Below are 27,819 nucleotides of genomic sequence, written 5' to 3'. Positions count from 1 at the left end.
CAACTTGGAACAATGGCATGTGACCCAAAAGCAAAAGTCAGGGAGACATAATCTATGGCAGTCCCTCAGGGAGAATGTGCCAATTTGTACGCATGTACCAGCAGCTTATGATTTGAGGGCAGTGTCAGGCAAAATGATAGCAACAGCACCTGATCAGCAGGGCTGGGGCGGGGATCGAGGAATGGCCTGTCCTGCCACACAGGTGACCTGAAAGGGAAATGACCCTGGGCTGGAGGTATGGGAGTATACAAGGCACTCTGCATCAGCACTTTGATGAAAGCGTCTGCTCTGGAGATTAACAAGTGTTGCAGGTGCAAAGGAAAAGCAGGCAGGAGATCTCCTCCAATCAGACACCTGGCAGAACACTAAGGGAGATGGAGACCACATCACTGCCCTTGGATATACCTTAATTCATATTCATACACATGCATATATATTTATCCATTCACCCTTATGCACACACTCTTGTACACATTATGGACTTGTGCATAAACCCATGCATACTCACTCTTACACATCCTTACTCTAACCCTAATGCATCCAGACAGACCCATCAATTTCCAGCTCAGATTCTACCTTTCTACAACTTGGTTGAAAGGGTCTGCCTGCACGATGTAAAGAATAGCTGGTTCCTGTGCCTGTTCAGTGCTAATAGATCTCATTGCCTACCTATGCGTTGCCTTTTGGCTCACCACTTCTTATACCTCCTCAGGTCCTCTGATTCAACGGAGTCAAAGCACTGCAGCAGAGTGAGGCCAGAGTCCTCCTGAACCTCCAGGCCCACGTTTCTTGGTGGCCACACCCATGGCCCACCCAGCAAAGCATGGCCTAGAAGGAAACTGTCCTTATGTGGGCAGATGCAATTGGCGTATATGGGCAAAAACACCAGCATGGACTTGGTGGGCTGAAGGGTCTGTTTCTGTGCTGTACAAGTTGATGACCATGTTTCTCTGAAAGAAGCAAACACAACACAGGCAATATTTAATTTGGAAAGAGTGACGCAAGTCACTGAATGCTCCAGGTGCCTCCTTTATGTCTTTACCAAAATGGCAGGTGACACATGTCCTGGTATCCACTACATTGGATATGAGACAAAAAAGCAAACGGCTGGAGGAACTCAGCAGGTCAGGCAGCATCCATGGAGGGAAATGGATAGCTCACATTTCAAGTACCTCCAGCTGTTTGTTTTTTTTTTGCTCCAGGTTCCAGCACCTGTAGCCTCTTGTGTCTGCATTGGAGATGATGCTGGGTAGAAGCCATTTTGTATGATTGGGCATTTCCCAACAGGTTTCCCTGTTACAAGGTCATGGCAGCTGTCCTGTCAGTTCTTTGATCATAACCGCTCAATTCATGGGTCAGCTAGGAAAAGAATGAGAAAGCGGGATAGAGAGCGAAAGAGAGAGAGGGAGAGATGGGAGTTAGGGGCTACAGGGTAAACAATTTCATCCCAGGAACCAGGGCCAGATTTAACAACTCTAGCCTGGGTCTTCAGGCTGAAGGCCCCAATTCAGGGCCTTAAAAGTAGACACTCCAACCAATGGTGTCCCCTGGTGGCCAGTCCTGAACCTACAACTGCCCTGGGTAAATTCTGACAGTGTACGGGTGGATGTTGTGGGGGTGTTGTGGTATGTGAGGGAGAGTACCGAATGAAAATGTCAAAAGATAAGTAAAAAATGATTTGGATGAGATTATCATCCTCAAACCATTCCTTTGGGGAGTGAGGAATAATAATTTGAGGAGAATGGCAATATAATGGGTTGGAAGGGGCAAGTGATTTTCTTTCCACTTTGATAGTGTATTTATTCTTTGGAGCACCTTTAGTTGCCATAGAGACAGCCCCCATGAGCAAAGTTTTCCAGTCAGTAACTGTAGGCTGCATTATCCTCCCCTCCTCCCTCCGTACAATTTCCCAGCTCCAGCAGTCCTGGGAGCGAAATACTGCGAAGGTTTTCCATGTGAAATTTCAGCATCCAATGTAGGGTGTGTCCCCTTTACATTGTTCAAACAAGGAACTGCTTGGATCCCTGCCAGTTCCTGTTAGCTCCCAAAAAAACAAACACTTTCCCACAAAGAGTTCCTTCCTCAGAGCTCTGAATGACAAACAAAGTGCTTCAGAGAGGAGAGTAGGCTGTGCTCTCTCAGCCTGTTCGCAGTCTATCCTCCCAGAGCTCGCTGGAAGGTCAGCCCATTCTCCTCTGCTCTTGGCCTCCTTCCTTTCATGTTAACGTGTGAGTAAGTGCGTAGTTCAGGAAACACCTGCCTTCGCAGCAGTTCCCCCCTATCTGTTCTGGAAGCTGACTCAGAGAACATCAGGTGGCTTTCTCTGTTTATCTTACTGAGGGCCCCCTGTGCCCCCTTCATCACTGGACAATCTGGCCGCACCCTAATAGCTGCCTGGTGAATTATTGGCAAGCAAAAGTCCCACCAGGGTGTCCCCTGGGTCCCCAGTGTAATGATCACTGAGCTACTCCTTGCCTGGTGTCTCAGTGTATCTATGAGCTGCCAAGTTCTAGCCCTGCTCTCTACCACCTAAGCTCAAATTCACCAGCAGGGCTCAGGATGGAACATGGGAAGTGCCTGCCAGCAAGAGGGAACAGCAGATGAATACAAATCAAGGCATTTGCTCGCAGAAGTGTGGAGAAACTCGCAATTTTCCAGCAACTTAAGAGGAGGAACTTGGGCAGGCAACCATTTCACTTCCTGTTCGAAGGACAGTTGTTTATTCCAGCCAATATTTATCCCTACACCACTGTCACCAAAAAGCCGATAATCTGTAGTTATCGGATTGATTTTGCGGCGTCTCGTTGAGCACAATTTGGCTGTTGCACATCCTGCGATAGTGATACTGCAGAAGTATCAGTGAGGAATGGCTGTCGGTCTCTTTAGAACATCCAGAAATGATGAGGGGTGCTGCAGGAAGGACAGCTTTCATTTTTTCCCCCGGTACAGCAGCACAAAGAACAGTCCGATTCCAATCAGTTAATTAAAGTTATTATACAAAAACTATTACTTGTGTGGTGGAGTCCAGAATAAGGCCCATAATAAGGTTGTTTAGGAGTGGGGTTACCAACACAGTTTCCCAAGGATAAGGAGATGTTGTGGCTAGGCTTGTTCAGCCATTGCCAAGGTCCCTAGGGAAGCTGGATATTCACCTGTAGTACCATAGACTGGTACCTCATTCCTTAGATAATTAAAACAAGAGCTGGCCAACTTACCCAAGCCTCCCAAATTGACCTTCACCTGTTCTCCCCATGATTGCTCTGATCCCTCCTTCTTCTCTAACCCCACTTCCTTCCTACAGGGGCAGGCTTACTCCCAGCTCGGTAAGTGAGCCCAGGGACCAGTCCAGTCTATCAGTGAGTGAGGTTCCAGGACCTCAGGGATCAGGAGGCTGCAATGAGGTGGGTGGGGACAGACCAGACTGACTGTGGATTGACAGTAGTGAGACCCCAGAGACTGACTGCAGGGTGTTCCTGACATGGAGACCTGGAGATTGCCAATGTGGGATCTTTCTGTGTGCAAATTGGCTGGTGGGGTAATTGACACTGTTTTATGACAATGCCCATTTATTCTTTCCCATGCATACGAGAGCGTGAACGAGAGAGGGAGAGACACACACCCAAACTGGTTCTGTAACGCCTTGGGCTTGTTTGACACATGTAACGAGATGCAGAAGGCATTATTCTCCATTTATCCCATACCTGTTTATTTACTCCATGTGTTGAAGGATTCTCATAGTATGTGGCAGTGTACAATGGGTCTGCAGAGCGTGGAAGGACACTGCTGGCATTATATTTAAGACAAAACATACCACTTTGTGCCTGGGCCTATAATTCACAGCTGTGTCCTGTTACTGGCCTCGATGTGTGTTCAAGTGGTACTGTAGAAGCACTCTGTGCAGTGAAGCTCCAGCTGGCCTCTCATGTTTGCTGCTCCCCAGGTGACCTGTCTTAACAGAACACAACCTGGCCCCGTGCCTGCACACGCTTTTATGGGTTTAATCTGCAGAAGCCCAGTCCGGATAAGAGAGCTGGGCACAGCTGCCTGGCATTGTCAGGGACTCAGTTAAGGAAGCTCTCCTGTTTAACGTCCTGACATGAAACAGTTTCAGCAAAGGCACCAGTTAAGTGCCTTTAACCTACGCACTGAACTTACAGAGACTGAACCCTTCAGTGTTTGATCAATCACTGAAGTGAAATGTCACCTGGGAACCCTGAACCAGCTTGTAAAGACAGCATGTCGCTCTCCCCAACCCCTTAATTAAACCTACATTAGGGGATTAACAGGGGGAATCCAATTGACTCAGAATGCAGGGTCACCCCCAGGCCCAATTTGACTCCTCACTCTGGGCTTTTGAAAGCAGAAAAACCAACGAAGCTGTTTCAGGGAAGATAATTCTAACCCACAGGGGTCAGCTCCCTGTCACAGACTCTCATTATTATCCTATTAAATGTGGGCAAATTGGTGAAGCATTTATCGTTCAGCCTGAGAACCAGAGATAGGGAAAGAATCCTGGTAGAGAATAGCAAAAAAAAAAGGAATAAATTTAATCCTAATAAATTTTTTATTCTTAATAGAACATCAACAGGACAGAAAGACAGTGAGCAAAAGGACGGTAGAGATACAGAGATAGAGATAGTAACAGAGAACATGGGAGAAATAGTGCAACAGAGATGGAAAGAATGAGAACAAGAGAGACAGAGATCATGGTGAAAGAAATCTAAGTGAATTGACACTGATTGACAGCTCATTGGGATATTTGTGTGTTGACTGGCTAATGGCGTATCTAGGTACTTACACACAGCATTGGAACATCACTGTGAATACTCACTTCACAAAAAATCTGCAGCACAGAAGCAGACCATTTGACCCAATTTCCAAGCCAATGTTTCTGCTCTGCATGAGCCTCCTCCATCAATCATTATCCAACACCATTAACGTATCCTACTATTCCTCTTTCCTGTTCTTAGTTGCATTTCTGCTACTTGATTCAACTACATCTTTTGGTAGCAATCAGCCTGGGTAAATATGTTTCTTCTGAATTGCCCACTGGATTTATTATAGAATCATGCAATTGTTATGGCACAAGAGGCTATTCAGTCCATTGTCCATACTAGCTTCTGGCAGAACAAACTGCGCCAGTCCTATTCCTCCGAGGAAAGGAATTGGTGAATTGGCAGGTGTGCATCATCCACCCAGCAGAATATTGTTAGTGAGGAATGGTGAACTGTACTTCATAATCACATAGTCCCATCTCCATCTGGTTCCTCCAAGGCAAATGGCTTTGCCAGCTAAGTGGGCTTGCTAGTAGTTTGTTGGGTACAGTGCATTGTATAGCCTAACATTAAGGACACTGCTGGCAAGCAATCTCAAGTGGGGCACTGAGATCTGGATGGTATAGGTCCTGGAGAAAGAATACCTCCCCTGGTGAGGTCTTCACAGGGACCCCAGGTGATAAATGCACTTACTGTGGACAGTCCTTCTTAAACCCAGCTAGGCTGGCCATCATATCATCAATACAAACTATTTATTGTAGCTGAGAGGATTTTAGCTCTTTGGGTTACTCTGGTACCTGCATAACATGGGTGTTGAGGACAAGGAGAGTGAGAAGGATTGAATAAAAAGGATAACCCAGGCAGAGTGAGGATATACTTTAAAACTGCGTTTAACATTTTAACTAGCCCAAGGATAGCTTTAATGGATGATTTTAAAGACTGAGATGTTAATTTTAAGAAATCTGTTTTATGTTGTGAGAGGCTTGAGTCCACCTTCCACAATGGCTCTCATATAAATATTATAACAGAAGTTGTTGTAACACCATAAGATATAAGAGCAGAATTAGGCCATTCAGCCCATCGATACCCCACTAGTTGTGAACTGTGTATTGAGTTCATAGCATTCAGACCATTTTATAAACATTATGAAAGAAAACATCCTGATGTTCTGATTAAGGTTGTGTTCGAGATGTGATAAGATCAATAAACATCATGTTATTGTGTGAGATTATGCAAGGGGTAGGGTTGACACGGTTAAGCAGAATGAGGTTATTATTGGACAGGAAAGAGCTGGATCTTTCTACTGTTCAGTGTGGTGTGGATTCTTCAACAAAAATCAGTCAGAAAGCTTCAGGTGGAATTTATTAAATAGTTCCGGTGGTGACACTATCATAGTTGGTAATAGAGATCAACCCATATCTACTTGGTCTGAGGAAGAAGGAGAAAGGCTATGAAAACTTTGACACTTAAAGCTAATGCACAAATCTTAGGTAGATGACACACAGTTGTCTTTGCGACAAGACATGCAACATTAGAAGATAGGATTCTTAATAAAGGTGGGAATACTGATGAGGAGGACGTGGCTGTAAGTTGTGATGAGGACAAACCTGTTACTGTTAATGAGTCCAGTGGTGGTGTGGAAAGTGCAGGAGTTTCTGTTGAGGGTCCAATCTCATTATAGAACAGCGCCAGCGACCTGAGTTCAATTCCAGCCACTGTCTGTAAGGAGTTTGTACGTTCTCCCCGTGTCTGCATGGGTTTCCTCCGGGTGCTCCGGTTTCCTCCCACATTCCAAGAGACGTAGGGGTTAGGAAGTTGTAGGCATGCTATGTTGGCACCGGAAGCGTGGTGACACTTGTGGGCTGCCCCCAGAACCCTATGCAACAGATGCATTTCACTGTGTGTTTCGATGTACATGTTACTAATAAAGATATCTTATAACAAGCCAATAATAGCATCTTTTGCACAGCTTCTGAATGAGATATCTATATTGACTGAGAGGAAGGATCCATGCAACAGATCTCAATGTGTCAAACTGCTTTCCCCACAGTCCTGCAAATTATTCTCATATGCTATCCAATTCTCCTCTGAAAGCCCTGACTGATGGTGTCTCCACCATTCCCCACAAGCATTGAGTTCTAGATCATATCCGGGTAAATATGATTTTACCCATGTCTCCCTTTTACCTTTTGTCAAAATGTTATGTTTACAAAGGCTGGTCCTTGGACCATTAGCTAACATAATAGTGTAACCCCCTCCTTACCCAACCTAAATCAGTCATGATTTTGCACACCTCCATCAAACCTCCTCTCAATGCTCCAAAAACAACCACCTCAGCCTCTCCAGTCTGACCCACTGAAAATTCTTTGATGTATTTATATCCCCTGGACCTAGACACCCCAGAAGTGGAAACATCAAATCCATCAAACCATTGCATAATTTTGAACAACCTCTACCTGGTCACCCCTCAGCCTTTCGTTTTCTAGAGTAAGGGATTCCAGCCTGTTCAGTCTTTCTTTACAAATGTATTTTTCAATTCTGGGGCTATCCTTGAAAATCGTTTTTGCGCCTTCCTTGACGTCTCCATAGTCTTTATTCATAAACATGGAGACCAAAACCCTAGATAAATGTGACAATTTCTCTGCTTTTGAATGGCATTCCATAGAAATGAACCCCAGTGCTAGGTTTGCATGTTTACTAACCTTACTATTTTTAATGAATCTGTATGTGGAACGCGAGGCTTCCTTCAATTCCATGGAGTATGATGACACCTGCAGGTGGGGTGAATCAATGCAGTTTTAGCCTGTCTCACTTCTTCCTCGTTTACTGTATCTAACCTCCATCAATTTCTCACTATCCTGAAGGCTCACACTTTGAATATGGTTCCCAGTCATCTAATAGGAGACATCATCCGTTTCTTTTTTCCAAAAATACATTGTAGAGACAAGCAATTAATTCACAACTCATTAAATATAGCTACAATCTTAATGAAATCATTAATACTGGTGTATAGTTTTAGAGGGACATTTCAAAGGGGGAGAAGTTATTACCCTGGAGCCTTGGTCTCTCTATTAATGAAAAGGATGTAGAGGCACCAGAGAAGTTCAAAAACAATTCACGAGGTTGATACCAAACAGCTGGGGAAAAAGAATTAATCAAAATCAAAACAACTGCAGATGCCGGAAACCTGAAACAAAAGAGAACATGCTGGCAAAACTCAGCAAGTTAGACCACAACTGTGTAAAGGAAAACAGTCATCATTTTTGGGGCTGTGACCCTTCATCAGAACTGGGAAAGAGGGAGATGCAAGTTGGTTTTCAGCAGAAGAGATCAGGGAGGGATATGTAGGACAATCTGTGGTGGGATGGGTCAAAATGGCTCAATGGGGACAGTTATCAGCACATTGACCTGTGTAATGAATCATCTGTCAGTTAATCATCTGTTCTTTCCCAATCTACTGTTAATTCTCTCACTTTAACTCTTATTTCCCTCACATCAGATACTAGCTAACCTGCTGAATATTCCCACTGATTTTATATGTCCTGCATATTTTGCTTTTGTCCAAACCTTACATACCTGTCAGGTGGAGCAGGGCAGCCCACTCTTTCATTACACAGGGTCTAACTGTGCTCCAGCTTCATTACTAGCAAAGCACGAATCTGTGTGGGGGCAGTTTCATCACTAGTCTCAGCAGAAATGGAACTACTCAATACATTTCATAGCTTGGTCTAACAGGTGCTAGATGAAAATTGTCTCCTTTAAATATATCCTTTCCCCTTTAAAATAAAAATCACATGTTATAATAGTACTTTAGCACCAGGTTAAATAACAAACCACAGATTTATGGTGCTGTTAGAGAGAAAGCAGGGAATGTAAGCCAAAGGATGTAGTAAACACAGACTGAGCGGTCTCCTTCTGTGCTGTAAACCGCTTTAGCTGAAAAGCACTGTCCAGCTCAGTGGCATTTGTAACACATTCACTGAGCAAAGGTTTAACATCCAGATATTAACCTCTGAATTAGATGTGGTTGGGACAGGGGCCTGACAATGCCCCTGCATCTGCTTCAGGGAAAGGTTTAAATAGGGTATTATTTCTATATGTGTCACTCAAGGACCAGAGGCACAGATTTTAAAAGGATGGGCACAAAGGCATGGACTGAATGTGAGATTGTTTTTACACCAACAGAGGCAATGATTTAGAAGACACTGGCTGCAGAACAGTGGAGAAAAAGTCTATCGGGGCTTTCTAAAGGGAACAGGATAGGAGAAATAAGGCTATGGGAAAGAGTAGTGAATTGGGATTAACTGGATTGCTCCACAAAGAGTTAGCATGGGCTCAATGGGCCAAAAGGCCTCCTGTGCCATAACAATTCTATGATTCCATTGTTCTATGATTTGCCCTGCTCAGCATCATTCAGCAGCCCAGAGCATTTCATGTGGGAGTCAAAGGGTTACAGAATCCCTCGGCATATACTAAAAGCGGCAGGGATGGGCACAGGAAGGTGGAGGCTACTGAAGACTTTGATGGGGGTGTTTTGATAGAGACAGGTTAGTGAGTGGAGATATGGTAGAGAGATAAAAACATTCATACTTACAGAATTAAGTACAGAATGGTTAGCACCCCTCCAGAGTAAACAGCTGGAAACAGGTGATCCATAAGGGATTGGCAGCTGCCATATTCCCAATACAGAGAAACCAGGCTAAGTCAGTGGTCCCTCTGCAAGAGCAATGCAGCCGGGTCCAGTGTGGAGGGACATCCAAGTAAGCAGAATGTCACTGGGGACATCAGGAATGAATCAGGTCTCAAGGACTGCCACTCAAAGGAAACAATATAACTGAAAAGGAGTACAGGAGAGTTTCATCCCTGAAACCTAAACAATGATTCATTTCACTCTCTCCAACTGAAGTGGAAAAGCTCAAGAACATTCAACATTTGATGGCCAAGGTGTTTGTTGGGCTCTGTACAATATTTAAATACTGAGATGGGGGAAGGAGAATGTGTGCTGTTGAATGAATGTATTATCAGTGAGGCATGCAATGTTACGCTCCTCAACTGCAAGCTTTCTGAATCGCCTGTAATTCTGTTCAATACAGGTGCACTCATGCAGTGAGGGGTACATAGGTCATCAGGATAAGGTACATCACGCAGCAGCAAATCCCTTTAAGCTCCTGGATTCCTCTCAGGCCTTTCATGCTCCACAGACAGAAGTGGGTCAAGGTGATTACTGTCAGTTACACTGGTGGGGGCAGAGGGGCCCTGAGGAAACTCTGGGTGTGACCCCCTATTTAAAATGCACGTGAGACAAATTAAAGTACTAGATCCAGCTGCTGGGACAATTCAGGTTCATTATTTGCATTTGCAGCTGGTGTTCAATGTTACATTAAGCAGTTCAACATTTCTGTGTTTGGATGATGGTCATTGCTCGGCTCAGCTCTGGCCTGAGCCAGCTTTCAAAGGGCAGACAGCATCATTGGTCATTACTGTTCACAGGAAGAGCAGCTCTCGCCTTCAGGCTTCTCCTGGCTCTCAGATTGCCCTTCAGGGCTGATCAGATACTGAACCTCCTCTGTGTTGACGGGAACTCTGTCTGGCTGCACCCACCGCTTGAAATAGTCCATGGCACTGGAACAACAGAAGAAACGGTCACAGAACAGATTATAACGGACAAGACGTCTGAAGTGTACAGACTGGGAAACTTCTGTGTGGAAATACAAAACCCTAACTGTGTAATGGAGCAACATCAGCTGTATCTCCCTGCGACAGCAGAGATAATTCTGGAGTGTAACACACCCAGTAACATTTCCCAACCCCTGCCGTGGATCATGGTGATGGCGGCACACAGGACGTTGTAGAGAACCTGGCTGCCATCATCTCCTGGGAATGACCATCCTAAATCCAGAGACGCAAAGCAACTCCCTCAGCATTCAGCCCACATGGGACAAGGGATCTCAGACCACAATACAGACTAGGAATCTTGAATCTTGGATCATCAACAAGATTCCAAGTACGAATCTTGGATCATCACCCTGCCGGGTGAGTGACATACTGTGTCTGTTTCCAAAATACATAACTGGAGATGTTCATCAGTGTTTTCCTAATGTCAAGCAGCCAACTGCCAGGGAGGTAGAGCAAGTATTAGCCCCTTACCCCCTCACCAAATTCACAAAGAATGTTTACATCACCACTCCCTCTCCCTCCCCCTCCCCTCAGCCACACGCCCCCCCCACTGTCCGAGGAGAGAAAACTGCTATCAAGCTTAACACGAGGAATTGGGACATGCCTGCTTATTTTGCAGTTCCTAGCAGATTACTGCAGATCATACACTACCTCTGGTCCATCTCATATCCATCGCTGTACATCTCTGACATATACTGCTCATGCAGGAACCGATCCCAGCATTCTTTCTTTGCCTGTGACAGGCTTCTTAGCATCCCTTTTGAACTTGGCTCTTCATTCATACCCTTCAATTTCCTCAGGCGATTTTCTATTGGTTTAAAGAAAAGGTCAGTAGACAGACTTCATCAGCCACGCACACTGCAACTCATAGGATGCTGCAGCAGATACTCTGCTGATTGTGCTTATGCTGGCTTTTTGGCAGAGCTGTCAGTTATTCGTAGCATCTTGTTCTTTCACCATAAACTTGTTACTTCTCCCCTTCAATTACTTATTCAATTAGATTTTGAAAATTATTTTCTTTTAGGCAATACATTCCCAATCACTGTCAAAAATGTTTCCTTATATTGGCATTAGATCTACGTCCTGTGGCTGAGAACCCTTTAATCAAAAGAAACAGTTTTGTCTTTTATGCCCAAATCATTCATGATTCTAAAGGGCTTGAAAAGCTTAACGCAAGGAGGATGTTTCTCTTGACTGAGGAGTCTGGGACCAGGGACACAGTCTGAGAATAAGGGAGAGGCCACTCAGGATTAGGAGAAATTTCTGGAGAACCTTTGGAATTCTCTACTCCCGAGGGCTGTGGAAGCTCGGTTGTCGTGTTCATTCAAAACAGAGATCGATAGATCTTTGGGCATCAGGGGATATGGAGATAGTGCAGGAAAATGGTGCTGAGGTAGATCATCAGCTGTAATCTTGATTTGTGGAGCAGGCTCAAAGGGCCATGTGGCCAGCTCCTGCTCCCATTTCTTATTCTTATAATTAAAACTTCTATGAAATCTAATATTAGTGGGAGATTTTAACTTCCCTATTATCGACTGGGTCACCCATAGTGCGTAGGGCCTGAATGGGGTGGAGTTTGCTGAAGAAGCACAAGAAAGCTTCCTTAATCAAGATATAGAGGACTCTACGAGAGAAGGCATAACACTGGACCTCCTCTTAGGGAACAGGGTAGGGTAATGACTGAAGTGTCAGTTGGGACTTTGTGACCAGTGACCATAATTCTATTAGCTTTAAAATAGTAATGGAGAAAAATAGGACTGGTCCACGGGCAGGGCCGATTTTGGAGGCATTAGGTGGGATCTTGCAAAGGTCGATTGTGTGAGGCTGTTTGCAGCTGAAGGAATGTCTGGCAAGTGGGAGGTTTTTAAAACTGTGATATCAAGCATTCGGGGACAGCTTGTTCCTGTTAGGGTGAAGGGCAAGGCTGGCAAGTTTAGGGAACCTTGGTTAACGAAAGATATTGAGGCTCTGGTCAGGAAAAAGCAGGCATACATAAGTTTGTGAAGTCGGGATCAAGTGAATCCCTCGATGACTATAAGAAGTGTAAGAGTACACTTAAGAGGGAAATCAGGAGGGCAAAAAGAGGACATGAGATGGACCCGACAGGCAAGGTTAAGAAAAATCCCAAGAGATTCTACAGGTATATTAAAAGGGTGGCTAGTGAAAGAACAAAGATCAGCATGGCCATGTGTGTATGGAGCCACAGGAGATGGGCGAGATTTTTAATGAACATCAGGTTTTACTGTGGAGATCATGGAAGTTAAGGAACTGAGGGAAATAAGTTGTGATATCTTGGACCACATACAAATCAAAGAGGAGGCGTTGGCAGCCTTCAAGCATATTAAGGTGGATAAATCCCCAGGGCCTGACCCAAATGCATCCTCAGACCTTGTGGAAAGTTAGGGAAGAAATTGCAGAGGTCCTTGCAGAGATACTTGCATCATCTTTAGCCATGGGTGAAGTTCTGGTGGACTGGTGGGGGGGGGGGGGGGGGGGGGGGCGGGGGGGAAGGGTATAGTAGTGTAGCGGTTAGCATAACGCTATTACAGCGCCAGCGACCCCGGTTCAATTCCTGCTGCTGTCTGTAAGGAGTTTGTATGTTCTCCCCATGTCTGCATGGGTTTCCTCTGGGTGCTCCGGTTTCCTCCCACATTCCAAAGACGTACAGGTTAGGAGCTGTGGGCATGCTATGTTGGCGCTGGAAGAGTGGCAACACTTACAGGCTGCCCCCGGTACACTCTCAGTAACGCAAGAAGACGCATTTCACTGTGTGTTTCGAAGTACATGTGACTAATAAATAAATATCTGAAAAAAATCTCTCTTATATCTAATGTTCTACCGTTATTTGAGGGGGACAGGAAAGTAAGGCTAGGCAATTACAGGCCGGTGAGCCTGACATCACAGTGATAAGTAAGTTACTGGAGGGGATTCTGAGGCACAGGGTCTACCAGTATTTGGACAGACAAGGACTGATGAGGGATAGTCGGCATGGCTTTGTGTGTGGGAAATCATGTCTCACAAATCTGTTAGGATGTTTTTGAAGAGGTAACCAAGAGGATTGATGAGGGCAGGGTGGTGGACATTGTCTATATGGACTTTTGAAAGGCCTTTGACAAGGTCCTGCATGGAAAGCTAGTCTGGAAGGTTAGATCGCATGGGTTCCAGGAAGAGCTAGCTAAGTGGATACATAATTGGCAGGAAGCAGAGGGTGATGGTGGAAGGTTGTTTTTTTGGACAGGAGGCCTGTGACTAGTGGTGTGCCATGGGGATCGGTGCTGGGCCCATTGTTGTTTATCATTTATAGAAACAATTTGGATGAGAATGTACAAGGCAAGGTTAGTAAGTTTGCTGATGACACTGTGGGTCTGCTAGCTGGACCACTGTGCTGCCCTCAGTTTTTCTGCTCAAGGTTATCACCAAAAACCTGTGTTAAATTTCATCTGTTTCACGACTGTACGTTTGAACAGTCTAAAGTCTGACATCTGCTACTGTCCTCCCCTCATTATTTCAATTTTTCACCTGTAAACTGAAATTATGTGCAGTATTATGGAGGCTCAACCAATAACAGATATCAAAATGAGCAGTGATTCTAATACCAACCCTGGGGAACACCACTTCCTTAAAGTTGATAAACAACAGCCCATCATTATTCTCTCCAATTATTCACCATTATTCCCCAGTCCAGATGAAGGGTCTTGCCAGCTGAGAATAATAAAGGAATTGGTCAACTCTCTCATCATCTCTCCACAGATTCTACCACTCACCTACACACTAGAGGCATCTTATAGTGGCCAATTAATTTACCAACCTGTACTTTTTTGGGACATGGGAGGAAACTGGAGTACTCCGGGAAACCTGCCCCGTCACAGGGAGAATTTGCAAACCCCACACAGACATCACAGGAGATTAGGATTGACCTGGGTTGTTGGGAGTTGTGACACAGTAGCTCTATTAGCTGCACTGCTGTGGAACAATTTTCACCTATGCTTCACTAGTAACCCACAACACTTCCCATAGACAGACGACCTTTTGATCTTGAGGATCACCAAACTTTTAAGTTCCACCTTTATATTTTATCCCATCCAACAGCACCACCACTTTCTCCTTTACATTGGCAGCATCCTTGTTCCCTGTGAAGACAAGGTGGAAGGTAACTATTTCGCACCTCATCCATGTTCTCTACTCAAAAAGAATCTTACCATTTTGGGTCCTAATTGTCCCCACCATTCCTCTGATCACACCACCACCATAAACAACGTAATGTACAGACTGCCCCAACTGCATACAGGACCTTCATGTATAGTGAAGAAGAACATGCAGGTTGTCCAAGTTACAGCAGGGTTCTGTTCCTGCGAAGTGCTTGTAACCTGAACAGTTCACAAGTTGGAAATGCTGCTGTGAACTGAGTTCCCACACGGCAGAAGATGCCTGCAGCCCTGCAGCAGCCGGCAAATCCATACCACCGGTCTCCCAAACACTTATTCATATGTACGCAAGTTGGGCGTACATAAGGTAAGGAGGACCTATATAGACTGCACAGTCTACATACAGTACAATGTTAGAAACTTGTGGCTGTCAATCAGCCCATGATGTCTTCACTGATGGACTGATTAATCCCACTTCCCAGCTCTCATAGCTACGGCTCCTCAAGTGGTCATCCAGGTACTTTTTAAATATTGTAAGAGTTTGCATCTTCAACATCCTTTCAGGCAATGTGTTCTAGAACCTTTCTGGATGAACAAATAGTCACGTCAAAATCTCCTCTAACCTTTTAATAGCTACCTTAGCTCTATCTCTCTGCGAATGGGTCCTTTCTCTTCACCCTAGGCCTCATACTTTTCTACACCTCAGTTGAATCATGCCACCATTTTATTCATTCCAAAGAAGGTAACCCTAGACGAACCAATCTCTCCTCACACAGTACAACGGTACTCAGACTACACCAGCCACAGTAAGTGCAAGAGAATATTCAGACCTCACCAAGCTGTACACAGTACAAGTCTTAATACAGCAGCTATAGGTACAACAGCACAGTTGCCTTGCTCAGTGGCACAGCTAGTAGAGCCACTACTCACAGCGCCGGAGACCCCGGTTTAATCCTGACCTTGGGTGCTTTCTGCGTGGAATTTGCACGTTCTCCCTGTGACTGTGCAAGTTTCCCCCGGGTGCTCCAGATTCCTCCCACATCCCAAAGATGTGCGGGTTGGTAGGTTAACTGGCCACAGTAAATTGCCTCTAGTGTGCAAGTGAAAATCTGGGGAGAGCTAATGAGAATGTGGGAAGAATAACAATAGGATTAATGCAGGATTACTGTAAACGGGTGGTTGACGTCTGCCGTGGACTTGGTGGGCTGGAGGGCTGTATCTATGACTCTACACAATGCACCAGTAAACAGACAGAATTGCTACACGCAGTACCAGGCGGTACATGGAGTGCATCAACAATTCATAGTACAAGATTACACAATGCATGCAGAACTGCACCAGGAGTAGACCACAGCAGCTTCCCAAAGGTCTGGAACTGTGATTATCTCTTGACATCTCTACTTGCTTGCCATGGTTTGGGCAACAAGGATATGTTAGCAGAGAGGCTTACCAGGATGCTACCTGGATTAGAGGGTATTAGTTATAAGGAGAGGTTGGACAAAGTTGGATTCCTTCCTCTTGAACATCAGAGGCTGAGGGGAGACCGGATAAAAGTTTATAAAAATTATGAGAGACAAAGACAGCCAGAATCTTCTTCCCAGGGAAGAAATGTCGAATACTAGAGAACATAACTTTAAGGTGAGAGGGGGAAAGTTTAAAGGAGACATGCAGGGCAAGGTGGAAGCAGATGTGATAGTTGTGTTCAAAAGGCTGTTAGGTAGACAAATGAATATGTAGGGAACAGAGGAATATGGATCACGTGTATGCAGAAGGGATTAATTTAATTTGGCATCATGCTTAGCACAGACATTGTGTGCCAAAGGGCCCTTTCCTGTGCTGTACTATTCTATGTTACTACAGTAAGAAACAAAAGGTTAGATTGCCCAACACTTATATTCTGCATACTTATGTATGGCATGATCTGCCTGGATGGCACACAAACAAAGTTTTTCACCGAATCTTGGTACACATGACAAGAATAAAGCAATCCAACCCAATCCAGGTCCTGCTAGAGCAGTGGTTTTCAACCTTTTTCATGCTGCAGACCCCCAGAACGTGTCCTTGTTAGATGGCAGACCCCCAAAGCCCACAAGATCAAACAATCGATAATTCATGCATACAACACTTAAATCACTGCACATAGGCCCTATTGAAATAGTGACTATTTCAATCACCGATAATTACCAGCGGTGTCTTTCAGTGTTCAGTTCAATGTGAAGGTTGTGCCGGTTTTGCACTGCAGAGTTTGTCCAAATGTGGTGGTATGTGCGACAAACATATGCATATGTCATCCTCAATATTCAGTCTTGATCTGTATTTAGCTTTCATGGCAGTGACTGCAGAAAATGCTATTTCGCACAAGTAAGTGGTTGCAAATGGTAACAGAACATAAACGGCTTTGCCGGACAGCAGTGGATACTCCTGGGAACATGCTATCCAGAACGACAACAGTGACGTCGGTTGAACTGCAAGTGCAAAGTCGTGTCAGATGACAGTTCAGCCAATTCTTCTTGTTCACGTCCAGTTAAATCAGTAAGCATGCATTCAAACGGATTTCGAATCCAATCAAACATGCTCGTGTCATCGTCGCCAAAATACTCATGGAAATAATGTGACAGCTGTTGAATATGGTTCAAAACGGTGCTTGCAATGGCCTCTGTCTTAGTCTTGTTCACTGTCAGAAAGTCAGCCAGCAACGGAAACATATCATAGACGCCTTGCTCGCATCTTCCCTTCCAGATATGGAGTTTTTTCTGGAAGGCATTGATTTTGTCATGCGTTTTCAGAACATTTGAGCCAGGGCCTTGCAATGATAGATTTAAGCTGTTCAAAATGTTGAAAATATCTGCAAGATAAGCTAATCTGGCAACCCACGTCTCATCTGTCAAGAAGTGTGCCAATGATCCGTTATGCTCATTTAGGAAAATGAGCAGTTCATCTCGCAATTCATATACACCCTGCACAACGCGGCCTCGTGACAGCCATCTCACGTCTGTATGTAGCAACAAATGCTTATGCTCGGCTTCCACTTCACGGCATATGTTTTCAAACAAACGATGATTAAGCAGCCTGGCTTTGATAAAGTTAACGATTTTAATGCACGTGGAAAACACATCCGCAAGATTTTCATCCATATCCTTTGCAGCCAAAGCCTCACAGTGAATCATGCAGTGGGTTGCTGCTACATGTGGAGCTACTTCTTTCACTCGTGCGACTAGACCCGACTTCCGTCCCATCATTGCGGCAGCACCGTCTGTGCATACTCCAATACACTGTGTCCACGCCAATGCCGATTGTACAAAAAAAGTGTCAAGCACACGGAAAAGTTCTTCACCGGTTGTACGCCCTGGGAGCGTCTTGCAAAACAAGAAGTCTTCCAAAGCCTCTCCTTCCCAGCAATATCGAACATAAACCAACAACTGCACAGCACTGGCAACATCAGTACTTTCATCGAGCTGAATTACAAATCTGACTTGCTGAAGACGTGCTATCAGCTGGCTCTGTATATCTTCTGCCATATCGCCAATTCTTCTGCTTACTGTGTTATCAGACAGTGGAATGACTTTCAGTTTTTGTCTGGATTCTTTTCCCAGTACAACTTCGCACATATCTACTGCTGCAGGCAGTATAAGCTCCTCCAATTGTGTGAGGCTTTCTGGAATGTGCTATTTGTAATGCTACCAAATATGATGCACGAAGAGCCTTCTCATTTACAATGGCACAGGCTGTCATTTTGCCTTGCTGCTTGAGGTACAGCTCCTTTTGCCACTCAAAGTATTCCTTCGGCTTACTGGCAATATCTGGATGCACTGTTGTTAAATGGCGCTTCAATTTTGCTGGTTTCGTTGCATCGTTGGACAGTGTTTGCAAACACACAACACAGAGAGGTTGGTCCGCATTTGTCCCCACTGCGATGAAGCCATACGAAATGTATTCTGGATCGTACTTGCGTTGTTTTCTCTTTCGGTCACCCTTATCTCCTTCTTCATCAGAATCTTCCGGTTTCTGGTCAGCTTTTCTCTTCAGAAATTTCTCCATACTCAGCAATACACGCTGGACAGTTTAATTACTATTACTGATAAACAAAATTATCAAAACTAATCTAAAATTTACACGCACGCACACTTTTCATTCACTGTGGCGTAAATGCACGGTAAGTAAGCAATATTATTAAGGCACACCAACGTCACTCAGTCTCGCTAACACTACAGCGCACAACAGAATAGCAGTGAGTAGTGAACACTACTGACTACTCTGACTACACAAATCGCATATTAAGCGGCAGCTTACCAGAAGGGAACACCATCTAAGTCTCTAAGATTGTTGCCTATAAGAGATAGAATAGATATGGCCGATTTTCTGAATAGTGGCAAACTGGAGCAAGCAAGTAAGCTACGTCTTTGTAACAGGTCACTTTTCCATTTTTTTCTTGGCTTGCTCGCGGACCCCCTGGCAACCCGCTGCAGACCCCCAGGGGTCCGTGGACCACAGGTTGAAAACCTCTGTGCTAGAGCATTGGCCGTGCATCAGATCAGATTCCACCCCCTACCCACCCACTAGGGTAAGAGGGTGTCTGGTATAAAAAGCCCTGCATTGCACTCACCCAACATTGCCAGATATTGCTGTGAATCAGCCATGGGAGCCCAAGGATCGATTCCCTCTGCATGATTCTTGTTGTTCATCAAATCTACGTCTGGCTCCGTGACTGGAATTGGGCTGAATATTTCAGAGAAAGATTCTGGGAAGCATTCTTTGACTGGGGAATTGGTTTCATTCACGTCCATCATCTGAGCTGGCAGTGCAGAACATATCCTTTCCCATATATCGTCGGCAGACTCTGTCTCGCTGGCAGCCATTCCCAAAGACAACCGAAGTTGGTCAGTACTCTCTTAGGACTCAACCAATGGAAACTGCTGAGGCAAAAAGAAGATTCAGTCTTTTACCAGAGCGTAGGCAGCCATTCCACCACCACCACCACGGACAGAGGGGAAGTGACAGGCAGTCTGCACTGACAGAGAGCGACAAGTGGTTCCCTCGATGGGGAGCAACCCACGGTTCCCACCCAGTGAGTAACAAGTCATTCCCAGGCCTCAGGAAGCAATGGTAGTAGCATAAGAAGCAAGTGAAGTCCATTTGGCTCATCAAACCTGCTCTGTCATTCATCACTGCCTTGATTTACTCAATATCTAAGAATATCAAACTCTGCCTTGAATATATTCTCTCACTAAGCCTCAATAGCTGTCCTGATTAGAGGATTCCTAAGATTCAGTATTACGCTCTGGGTGAAGAAATTTAGCTCCTTCCTCCTCATGAGCAGAAGAAACCCCTTTGGCCCATCAAGTCTATGCCAGCTCTCAGAGCAACCCCATCATACCTCTGTAACCTATTCTCTCTGTCATTCCCATCAATTCCCCACTGATTCCCCTGCCACCCACCCACAATAGGGGCAATTTACAGCAGCCAATTAACCAACTGACCCACATATCTTTGGGATGTGGGAGAAAACCGGAGCACCCAGAGGAAACCCACGTAGTCAGAGGTAGAATGTGCAAACTCCACACAGACAGCACAGAGGCCAGAACTGAACCGAAGTCGCTGGAGCTGTGAGGCAGCACTACCTGCTGTATCACTATCACCCTTCCCATCACAGCCCTGCACGGCTGCCCTGTAGTTCTGAGACCATGAACCCTGGTTCCACACACCCTAGTTAGGGGAAAACATCATCCTTGCATCTCCCTGTCAAGCCTAGAAGAATTCTATACATTTTAATGTAATAACCTTTTACTTTTCCTAACTCTGGAGTATATAAACCAATTTGCCTCATTTCCTCTCGCCGGGCTACAGTTCAGTAGACGGTGAGGCGTGGAGACATTGACGGTGCAGACGGGAGTGAGGGGCGGTGTGAGAGGAGAGGAGTGGAGTGGAGGGGGGGGGGGTGAAGATGATGGTGGGTGCGGGGGGGACGGACGGGGGGAGGATATTGAAGGTGGGGCCGGGAGTGTCAGGATGAAGGTGATGATGTCGACGGGTGTGAGGGTCGGTGGGGGGGGCTGTCGACGGGGAGACCGGGTGGGGGGGGGGCGTGACAGGGGTCACAGGGAGTGACGGGGGGAGGAGGGGGAGTGACCCCAGGCGGGCAGAGGCGGAGTCATGGGGAGGGGCGGTGATGGGGGTGGAGGGGGGAGTGATGGGGGGGAAGGGGAGAGGGGGGGAAGGGGAGAGGGGGAGAGGGGGAGAGGGGGAGAGGGGGGAGGGGGGAGAGGGGGAGAGGGGGGGAGGGGGGAGAGGGGGGGGAGGGGGGAGAGGGGGGGAGGGGGGGGAGAGGGAGAGGGGGGAAGGGGGGGAAGTGACGACCCGCCGGGCGCGAGACCCACCGTCTGCGTCACTCACCCAACGACATCCCAATCGCCGCCTCTCGAGCTCAGGAGGCGCGGCGCTCACGTCATTAGACGGCGACAGCAGCTGTGAGTGGAGGAGGGGCGGGGGTAGTGAGGGCAGGAGGGGTGGAGGACGAAGAGGGAGGAGGGAGTGGCGATGGCGAGAATGGGTGGGCGAAGTGAAAGGGGGAAGAGGGGGAGGAGGAGTGAAGGGGAGGGAGTAGGCGGAGGGGCGTGGAGAAGTTGGAGGGATTTGTTTGGGGAGAGGGGAAATGACAATATGCCTTTCGAACTTTATCCTGTTCCTCGGCTCCGCTTTCCCACCTGCTTCTCCTTAACCTCTGGCTCCCCAGTGTCCAAACACCTGTCCCTGCCCAGGATACCTTCAGTGACTGAATCTCCACAGCTCCCTGGGTAGAGAATCCCAGGGTGTCACTCCCCTTAGAGAAGAAATTCCTTCTCATTTTCATTTCTCAGCGACCTCTTATTTTGAACTTTGCTCCTGAGTTATTGATTCTTCCACCAGGGGAAACACCCTCTCAGCATCTACCCTGTCAAGTCCCCTCAGAATTGAGTTTCAATAAAATCACCTCTCATTCTTCTAACCTCCAGTGTGTATAGGCCCAGCTTGCTCAATCTTTCCTCATAAGACAATTTCACCCCAGGAATCAATCTAGTAAACCTCTGATCTGTTTCTAATAAGCATATCCCTCCTTAAATAACAAGGCTAAAACTATTTAACCTTCATTGCTTTTGTACTCCATCTGTCTTGCCATAAAAACCAACATTCCTTATGCCTTCCTAACTGCTTGTTCTGCCTGCATATTAACTTTGTGTTTTATGCTTTTCTGATGAATACGAACAACTTCACACTTCCCCATATTATATCCCAACTGAGATATTGTTGTCCATTCCCAATCTATCTACCTTCACCACTGCCTCTCTTAATCACTGTATCGACTCTAAATTTTCAGACTGTTTGGTCAGCATCTGGTACTTGATAAGCTGAAATTTCCTTACAACTTTAGTCCCTGTCACGTTTTCTTCATTCTGCTACTGACTGCATCTCTCCTCCTGACATCTGACTGTGAACCAGATGTTCACAATATTGGTGTCATATTTGACATAGAAGAACATACAGGTCACGTATTCATGCCATAACTAGGATCGTCCATATCCACCTCGATATCATTCTTGCATTAACTAATCTGCATTGGAGGTCAGGATTGTAACCGAGTGTCTGGCGCTGTGAGGCAGTGGCCACCGTGCTGCCCACAAGCAGCAGCATAAAAGAAGAAAGAGAGGGACAAAGAGGTTTAGGGGGAGAATTTTAAAGATTAGGGCCCAGGCAACTGAAAGCGGGGCCCATCTGATGTCAAGTGGTAAAATATAGGGCATGCAAAATGCCAAGTCAGAGGTGTATTTGTGTGTGCCGTTCTGGTCATCCAGCTATAGGAAGGATGTCACTAAGTCGAAAAGAGTGCAGGAAAAGATTCACGAGGATGATACTGGGACTGGAGGGCTTGAGTTATAAGGAGAGGCTGGATAGGCTGGGACTTTTTTCCCTGGAGCAAAGGAGGCTGAGGGGTGAACTTGGAGGTGTAGAAAATCATGAAGGATGGTCACAGTCTTTTTCCCAGGGTAGGGGAGTCTAAAAGTAGAGGGCATAGTTTAAGGTGAGAGGGAAAAGATTTAAAAAGTACCTGAGGGGCAGCTTTATTATACAGAGGTGGGTGGTTATGTGGACCAAGCTGCCAGAGAAAGCTGTAAAAGCGGGTAAAATTACAACATTTAAAAGTCATTTAGGCAGGTACACAAATAGGAAAGGTTTAGAGGGATATGGGCCAAATGCAGGCAAATGGGACTAGCTCAGGACTGCACATCTTGGTTGGCAATGTACAGGTTGGGCCAAAGGGCCTGTTTCCCTGCTGTATAACTATGACTGAATGCACTGAAACCTTAGAAGGCTGGAAGATTATTGAATGGGAAAGTTGAGGAAATGAAGGGATTTGAAAGTAAGAGTGGGAATATTCAAGTTGAACGATTACCAGACCAGTGGGTAACTGAGGGCAAGCTAATGGGTGAGTGGAAGAGGGTCCAAGAAAGCTACCACTAACTATGGGTACCTGCAGAGGAAGAGAGAGAATGTAACAGAGAGAGAGTGTGATTGTGAATTACTGTGCTTTATGCTGGGTGTTTTGCATGTGTTTCTAGGTTGCCTGGCGATAGTTTTGCAGATATTGGCACTAATTGCTGTGCTTTGGTTCAGTTTAAGGGACACACTGATGATGCCGAGGCTGTCTGTTGTGTTTCCAGTGGGTGTGCTACTTGTAAGAACCATGGCCTGGACCTCTTCTGGAAACTCTCACTCACAGCTAGTCGAGAACCTGAGAAGTGAGTAACTCGAGCCCCTTCAGGGCTAGCTTAATCCACTCAAACAGAGTTAGAAATGGGTGGAAACAATCAGCAGGCCAGGTGACGTGTGGAGAACAAGGTAACGTGTTGGGTAAAAATCCTTACCACTTTCATGATACCGAAGATGGGCAGTGTTTAAGTACACTTGGGTAAAGGGGAAAGGCAAAGAAACACTGACCATCTATCAACTGCGGCACTCGTGCACTCTCTCACGTTATCTGATCCATTTGTTCACACTTGCTCATCTGCTCCCTCTCTCCCTTGCACAGGCTTGACAGGGCAGTTGAGGCGTTGATATTTCCTCCAGCTTGGGTCTTCAGAACCAGGATTCACAGTTTGAAATTGAGGGGTCAGCCATTCAGTGCAGAGAGGGTGAGAAATACTTCACCGAGATTGTGCTGAATCTTCAGAACTCTCTGCCCAAGAAAGCTGTGGAGGCTGAGGATAATCAAGATGGAAATTGATTGATATTTAGATTTCAAAAGATATCAAATGATGTGGGATTAGTGCAGGAAAATAGCCCTTGGGTAAAAGGTAAGGCAAAAAGAAACAATTAATGTTTCATGTCAAAAACCTTTCATCAGAACTGGGAAGGAAAGAAAAGCAAGTTAGTTTCAGTGGCAGAGAAAGTGGGGAGGGTTGGGCAGAACAAAGGGAATAACTCTTTCCCCATCGGAGATATTCCCCTCTTTCATCATCCCTCCACACCGTCTCTGAGTGATTCCAGCATTTATTGTTTTATTTCAGATTTCCAGCATCTGCAGGTTTTTATTTTCACTCGGGTAAAATATCAGCTTTGATCTTACTGAATGGTGAAGCATGAGGTGGAATGACCTCCTGCTTCTATTGCTTGTGTTTGCTCTTCCTGATCTCAGTCTGGTGCTCTTGTTCCTTCTACCACATTGATGCACCCTCCTTTAGTTCTCTCTCTCTCTCTCTCTCTCTCTCTCTCTTTCTCTCTCTCCTGCAACCTACTCCCGCCATCTCCACCTGCAACCCCCTCAACCCCTTGCAGTATCGGTTTAAAAAAAGAACCAGAGAAATTGGTGAGACTGCAAGTGTTACATCCCACAGACACACTGGTGACTTTGGAAGAGGTGGCTCCAGAGAGTGGATGCTCTATTCATCATCTTCCAAACGTCTGGAGATTCTGGAATAGTTCCTGCAGATTGCAAATATGGATCGATTATTGAAAAACTGTGGGGAAAGGGAAAACACGGAACCACTAACATCAGTAGTGGGAAAAATGCTGGAATCTGTAATAAAAATTGTAATAAACCAGAGCCCCTAGAAAAGAATAATATGTTAAGTAGAGTCAGCATGGGTTTGTAAAAGGAAAGTCATGTTTGATTAGTACATGGAGAATATAATAGTTAAGGAGAACCAGTGGTGAACTATATTTGGATTTTCAGTAGGCTTTCGATAAGCTGCTGCAGAAGAGGTGCCAAGAAATATGTGGAATTGTGGATAACGTATGAATGTGGATTGGGAATTGGTAAATTGGTTCATTATTGTCACGTACTGAGTACAGTGAAAAGCTTCTTTTTGCATGCCATATATACAGATCATTTCATCACGTCAGTGCATTGAGGTGGTACAAGGGAAAACAATAACAGAATGCAGAATAACGTGTTACAGTTACAGAGAACGTGTAGTGCAGGCAGACAATAAGATGTAACGTCATAACAAGGTAGATTGTGAGATCAAGAGTCCATCTGATTGTACTAGGGGACCGTTCAATAGACATATAACAACGGGATAGAAGCTGTCCTTGAGCCTGGTGGTATGTGATTTCAGGCTTTTGTATCTTCTGCCCAAAGGGAGGGGGGAGAAGAGAGAACACCTGGGGGTGGGTGGGGTCTTTGATTATGTTGGCTGCTTTACCGAGGCAGTGAGAAAGCTAGACAGAGCCCACAGAAGTGAGTTTCAAAGGGGACATGCCAAATTTCTTTAGCCTCATGAGGAAGTAGAGGGGCTGGTGCACTTTGTTGGCCGTGGCATCTCTGTTGTTGGACCACGTAAAGCAATTGCTGATGTTCACTCCTAGAAACTTAAAGCTTTCAACCCTCTCAACCTCAGGACCGTTGATGTAAACAGGAACATGTGCACTGCCCCCTTCCTGAAGTCAATGACCAGCTTTTTTGTTTTGCTGACATTGACACCATGCAACTAGGCTCTCTATCTCCTTCCTGTACTCCAACATTATTTGAGATACTGCCCACTACAGTGGAGTCGTCTGCAAACTTGTGGATGGATTTAGAGTAGAAAGTGGCCACGCAGTTGTGAGTGTATAGGGAATAGAGTAGGGGGCTGAGGACACAGCCATACGGGGCATCAGTGTTGAGGATAATCGTGGTTAACAGACAGAAAGCAAAACGTGGGAATAAATGGGTCTTTCTCGGTTTGACTCATGGGGTAACCCTCGGTTCTCAGCTATTCACAATATATATCAATGCAGGGACCAAATGTCATACTGATGACACTACACCAGGTGTGATTGTGAGTAGGGAGGAGGACGTAGAGCAGGTTCGGGGCATAGGGACAAGCTGTATTGAGTGGGTGAGAACGTGGTGTGTGGAAAAATGAGCACACAAAACAGAAAGGCAGAGTATTTTTTAAATGGTGACAGATTGAGTAATATCGATCAAAAATCGAACTGCTGGAGGAACGCAGTGGTCAAGCAGCATCTGTGGAGCCAAAGAAATGGTTGACTTTGCACCGGGAATGAGAATGAAGAGGGGGAAAGCCTCATCTTGAGAATGAATGTGATGGAGACGAAGAAAATGAGAGAATATTGATGTTTGGAGGGACCTGGGTGTTGTCGTACGCCAGTCGCTGACAGCGAACACGAAGGTGCAGCGCTTAGGAAGACAAATTGTATGTTGGCTATTAGGAGTGGATTTGTGCATAACTGTAAATATGACATACCGCAATTCTACAGGGCCTTGGTTTGACCACACCTGGAATATGGCGCACGGTTTTGGTCTCCTAACCTGTAAAAGGAGCAGACCCACCATAGAGGGAGTGCAGTGGAGATTCACTAGACTGGTTCCAGGGATGGTGAATCTGCAGCAGGAGGAGAGAGTGGGTAGACTGGGACTCTTATTCTCAAGAGTTCAGAAGAACGAGAGGAGATCTCGTTGAAAGTATAAAATTCTTTCAGGGCTTGGCAGGTTGGCTGTAGGGAGGCCGAGGAGTCCAGACCACGGGGCACAGACTCAGAACAGAGTGGAGGCCACTGGGAATGAGGTAGGGAAAACTCTTCCCCCAGAGGGTGGTGAATCTTTGGAATTTGTACCCAGGAGGGGTGTCATTAAGATCATTGAAGACAGAAATCGGCATTTCTGGATACTGAGGAAATTGAGGGATCTTAGAATAATACAGGAAAATGGCACTGAGATAGATCAGTCATGATCTTGATGAATCAAGGGGTTGACCTGCTCCTAACTCGTATTTTCCTATGGCTTGTATGATGAGGTTGCCTGGGGGTATTTTGCAGTGCCTGTGCATGGGACTAATTGTTTCCAGCTCTGGGTCAGGATGTAATGGACAACACCACTCGGTCCCTGTCACAGCTTGTGTCCTGGACTGTGAGGGGTTTGGGGGCCAAACGAGCTGTGAGGGATGCAGTAAACAACACCCACTGAGCCCAATGCTGACCCTGGTCTGTCAGACCTCTAGTAACCTGCAGTCTTTGTTCCCTGTGCAGGGGATGGTGTGATTCAGTCTGAGCGAGTGTTCAATGCTTTGATGGCCACAGACCGAGCCCATTACTGCAAAACTTCTCCCTTCATGGATTCTCCACAGTCCATAGGTGAGTGCCCAGCGATCCCAGACCATGGTAAGTTCGGAGGGCTGGGGCTGCTCCTTGGGACATCTGACCTGCACCCGAGCAGGAGTTGGGGGATAATGGAGATGCCTCACCCTGCATCCCTGTCTCGCCCCCTCCCACTGCCCCTCAGAGGCAGGAAGTGATGGGTGATGGGTATTGTTGTTACCTGTGGGGTCCCACGGGGCCCAAGACCTGATCCTGTGCTTTCTGTGAGAAAACCTGCACCCTGAAACTTTCCTCCTCAAGGTTTCTTTGAAGCAGATATGTCCCCGAGAGTGCGTGATGTGGAGACACTGAGATGTGTCCTCAGGCTGGAGAGTTTAGAACGAGGTTGACTATTGGGACCAAGAGGAAGAGAAATTTCTTGGCAATCCCTGGGATTCAAACCCACTATCTCCAGGCTGGCTGCAAATAGGGGATGTGAGGATGGAATGGAGAGGAAGATCAGCTGTCCTATCCCCCTTTGATGGGCTTTTGTTCATGTCTCTGAACTCTTACCATCTGTTGACACATAACACATAACATGATGCAGTATTCCCTATGTAAGTATCCCAGGATGTATGAGAGTACTGCATCATGCTATGTGTTAGACTTAAGAT

At 45.9% G+C, this 27,819-nt stretch overlaps 2 protein-coding genes across 8 annotated transcripts in view; one reads left to right on the top strand and one right to left on the bottom strand.

The window, feature by feature from the left end:
• Window positions 1-5,011: 5,011 nt before the first annotated feature.
• Window positions 5,012-21,105, bottom strand: ccdc32 (coiled-coil domain containing 32). 5 transcript variants are annotated; one of them, XM_052016934.1, is made up of 4 exons: window positions 20,987-21,105; window positions 19,200-19,506; window positions 11,103-11,259; window positions 5,012-10,397 (listed from the first exon to the last, which is right to left on the bottom strand). In XM_052016934.1, the coding sequence occupies exons 2-4, from the start codon at window positions 19,450-19,452 to the stop codon at window positions 10,253-10,255; spliced, it is 555 nt and encodes a 184-aa protein (XP_051872894.1). In that variant the 5' UTR covers window positions 19,453-19,506; window positions 20,987-21,105; the 3' UTR covers window positions 5,012-10,252. The 5 variants fall into 5 exon arrangements, with proteins under 5 accessions (XP_051872894.1, XP_051872908.1, XP_051872914.1 ...); XM_052016948.1 differs by having other exon boundaries at window positions 19,200-19,509; window positions 20,987-21,027; XM_052016954.1 differs by having other exon boundaries at window positions 20,971-21,015.
• The window catches only part of pcmtl (l-isoaspartyl protein carboxyl methyltransferase, like), a 24,276-nt gene continuing 16,902 nt past the window's right edge, over window positions 20,446-27,819 (top strand). For 2 of the 3 annotated variants that reach the window (XM_052016911.1, XM_052016925.1), the window contains exons 1-3: window positions 20,951-21,060; window positions 23,243-23,367; window positions 27,098-27,202. In XM_052016911.1, coding sequence (XP_051872871.1) covers window positions 23,259-23,367; window positions 27,098-27,202 — 214 coding nt within the window. In that variant the 5' untranslated portion in view covers window positions 20,951-21,060; window positions 23,243-23,258. Of the gene's footprint in view, window positions 20,452-20,950; window positions 21,061-23,242; window positions 23,368-27,097; window positions 27,203-27,819 lie in introns of those variants that run through there. The other variant, XM_052016917.1, reaches the window with a different exon arrangement.

Source organism: Pristis pectinata, chromosome 1 (genome assembly GCF_009764475.1).
Source record: "Pristis pectinata isolate sPriPec2 chromosome 1, sPriPec2.1.pri, whole genome shotgun sequence".
NCBI lineage: Eukaryota > Metazoa > Chordata > Chondrichthyes > Rhinopristiformes > Pristidae > Pristis > Pristis pectinata.
The sequence above is the reverse complement of the archived record's forward strand: the minus strand, read 5'-3'. Positions and strand labels throughout refer to the sequence as shown.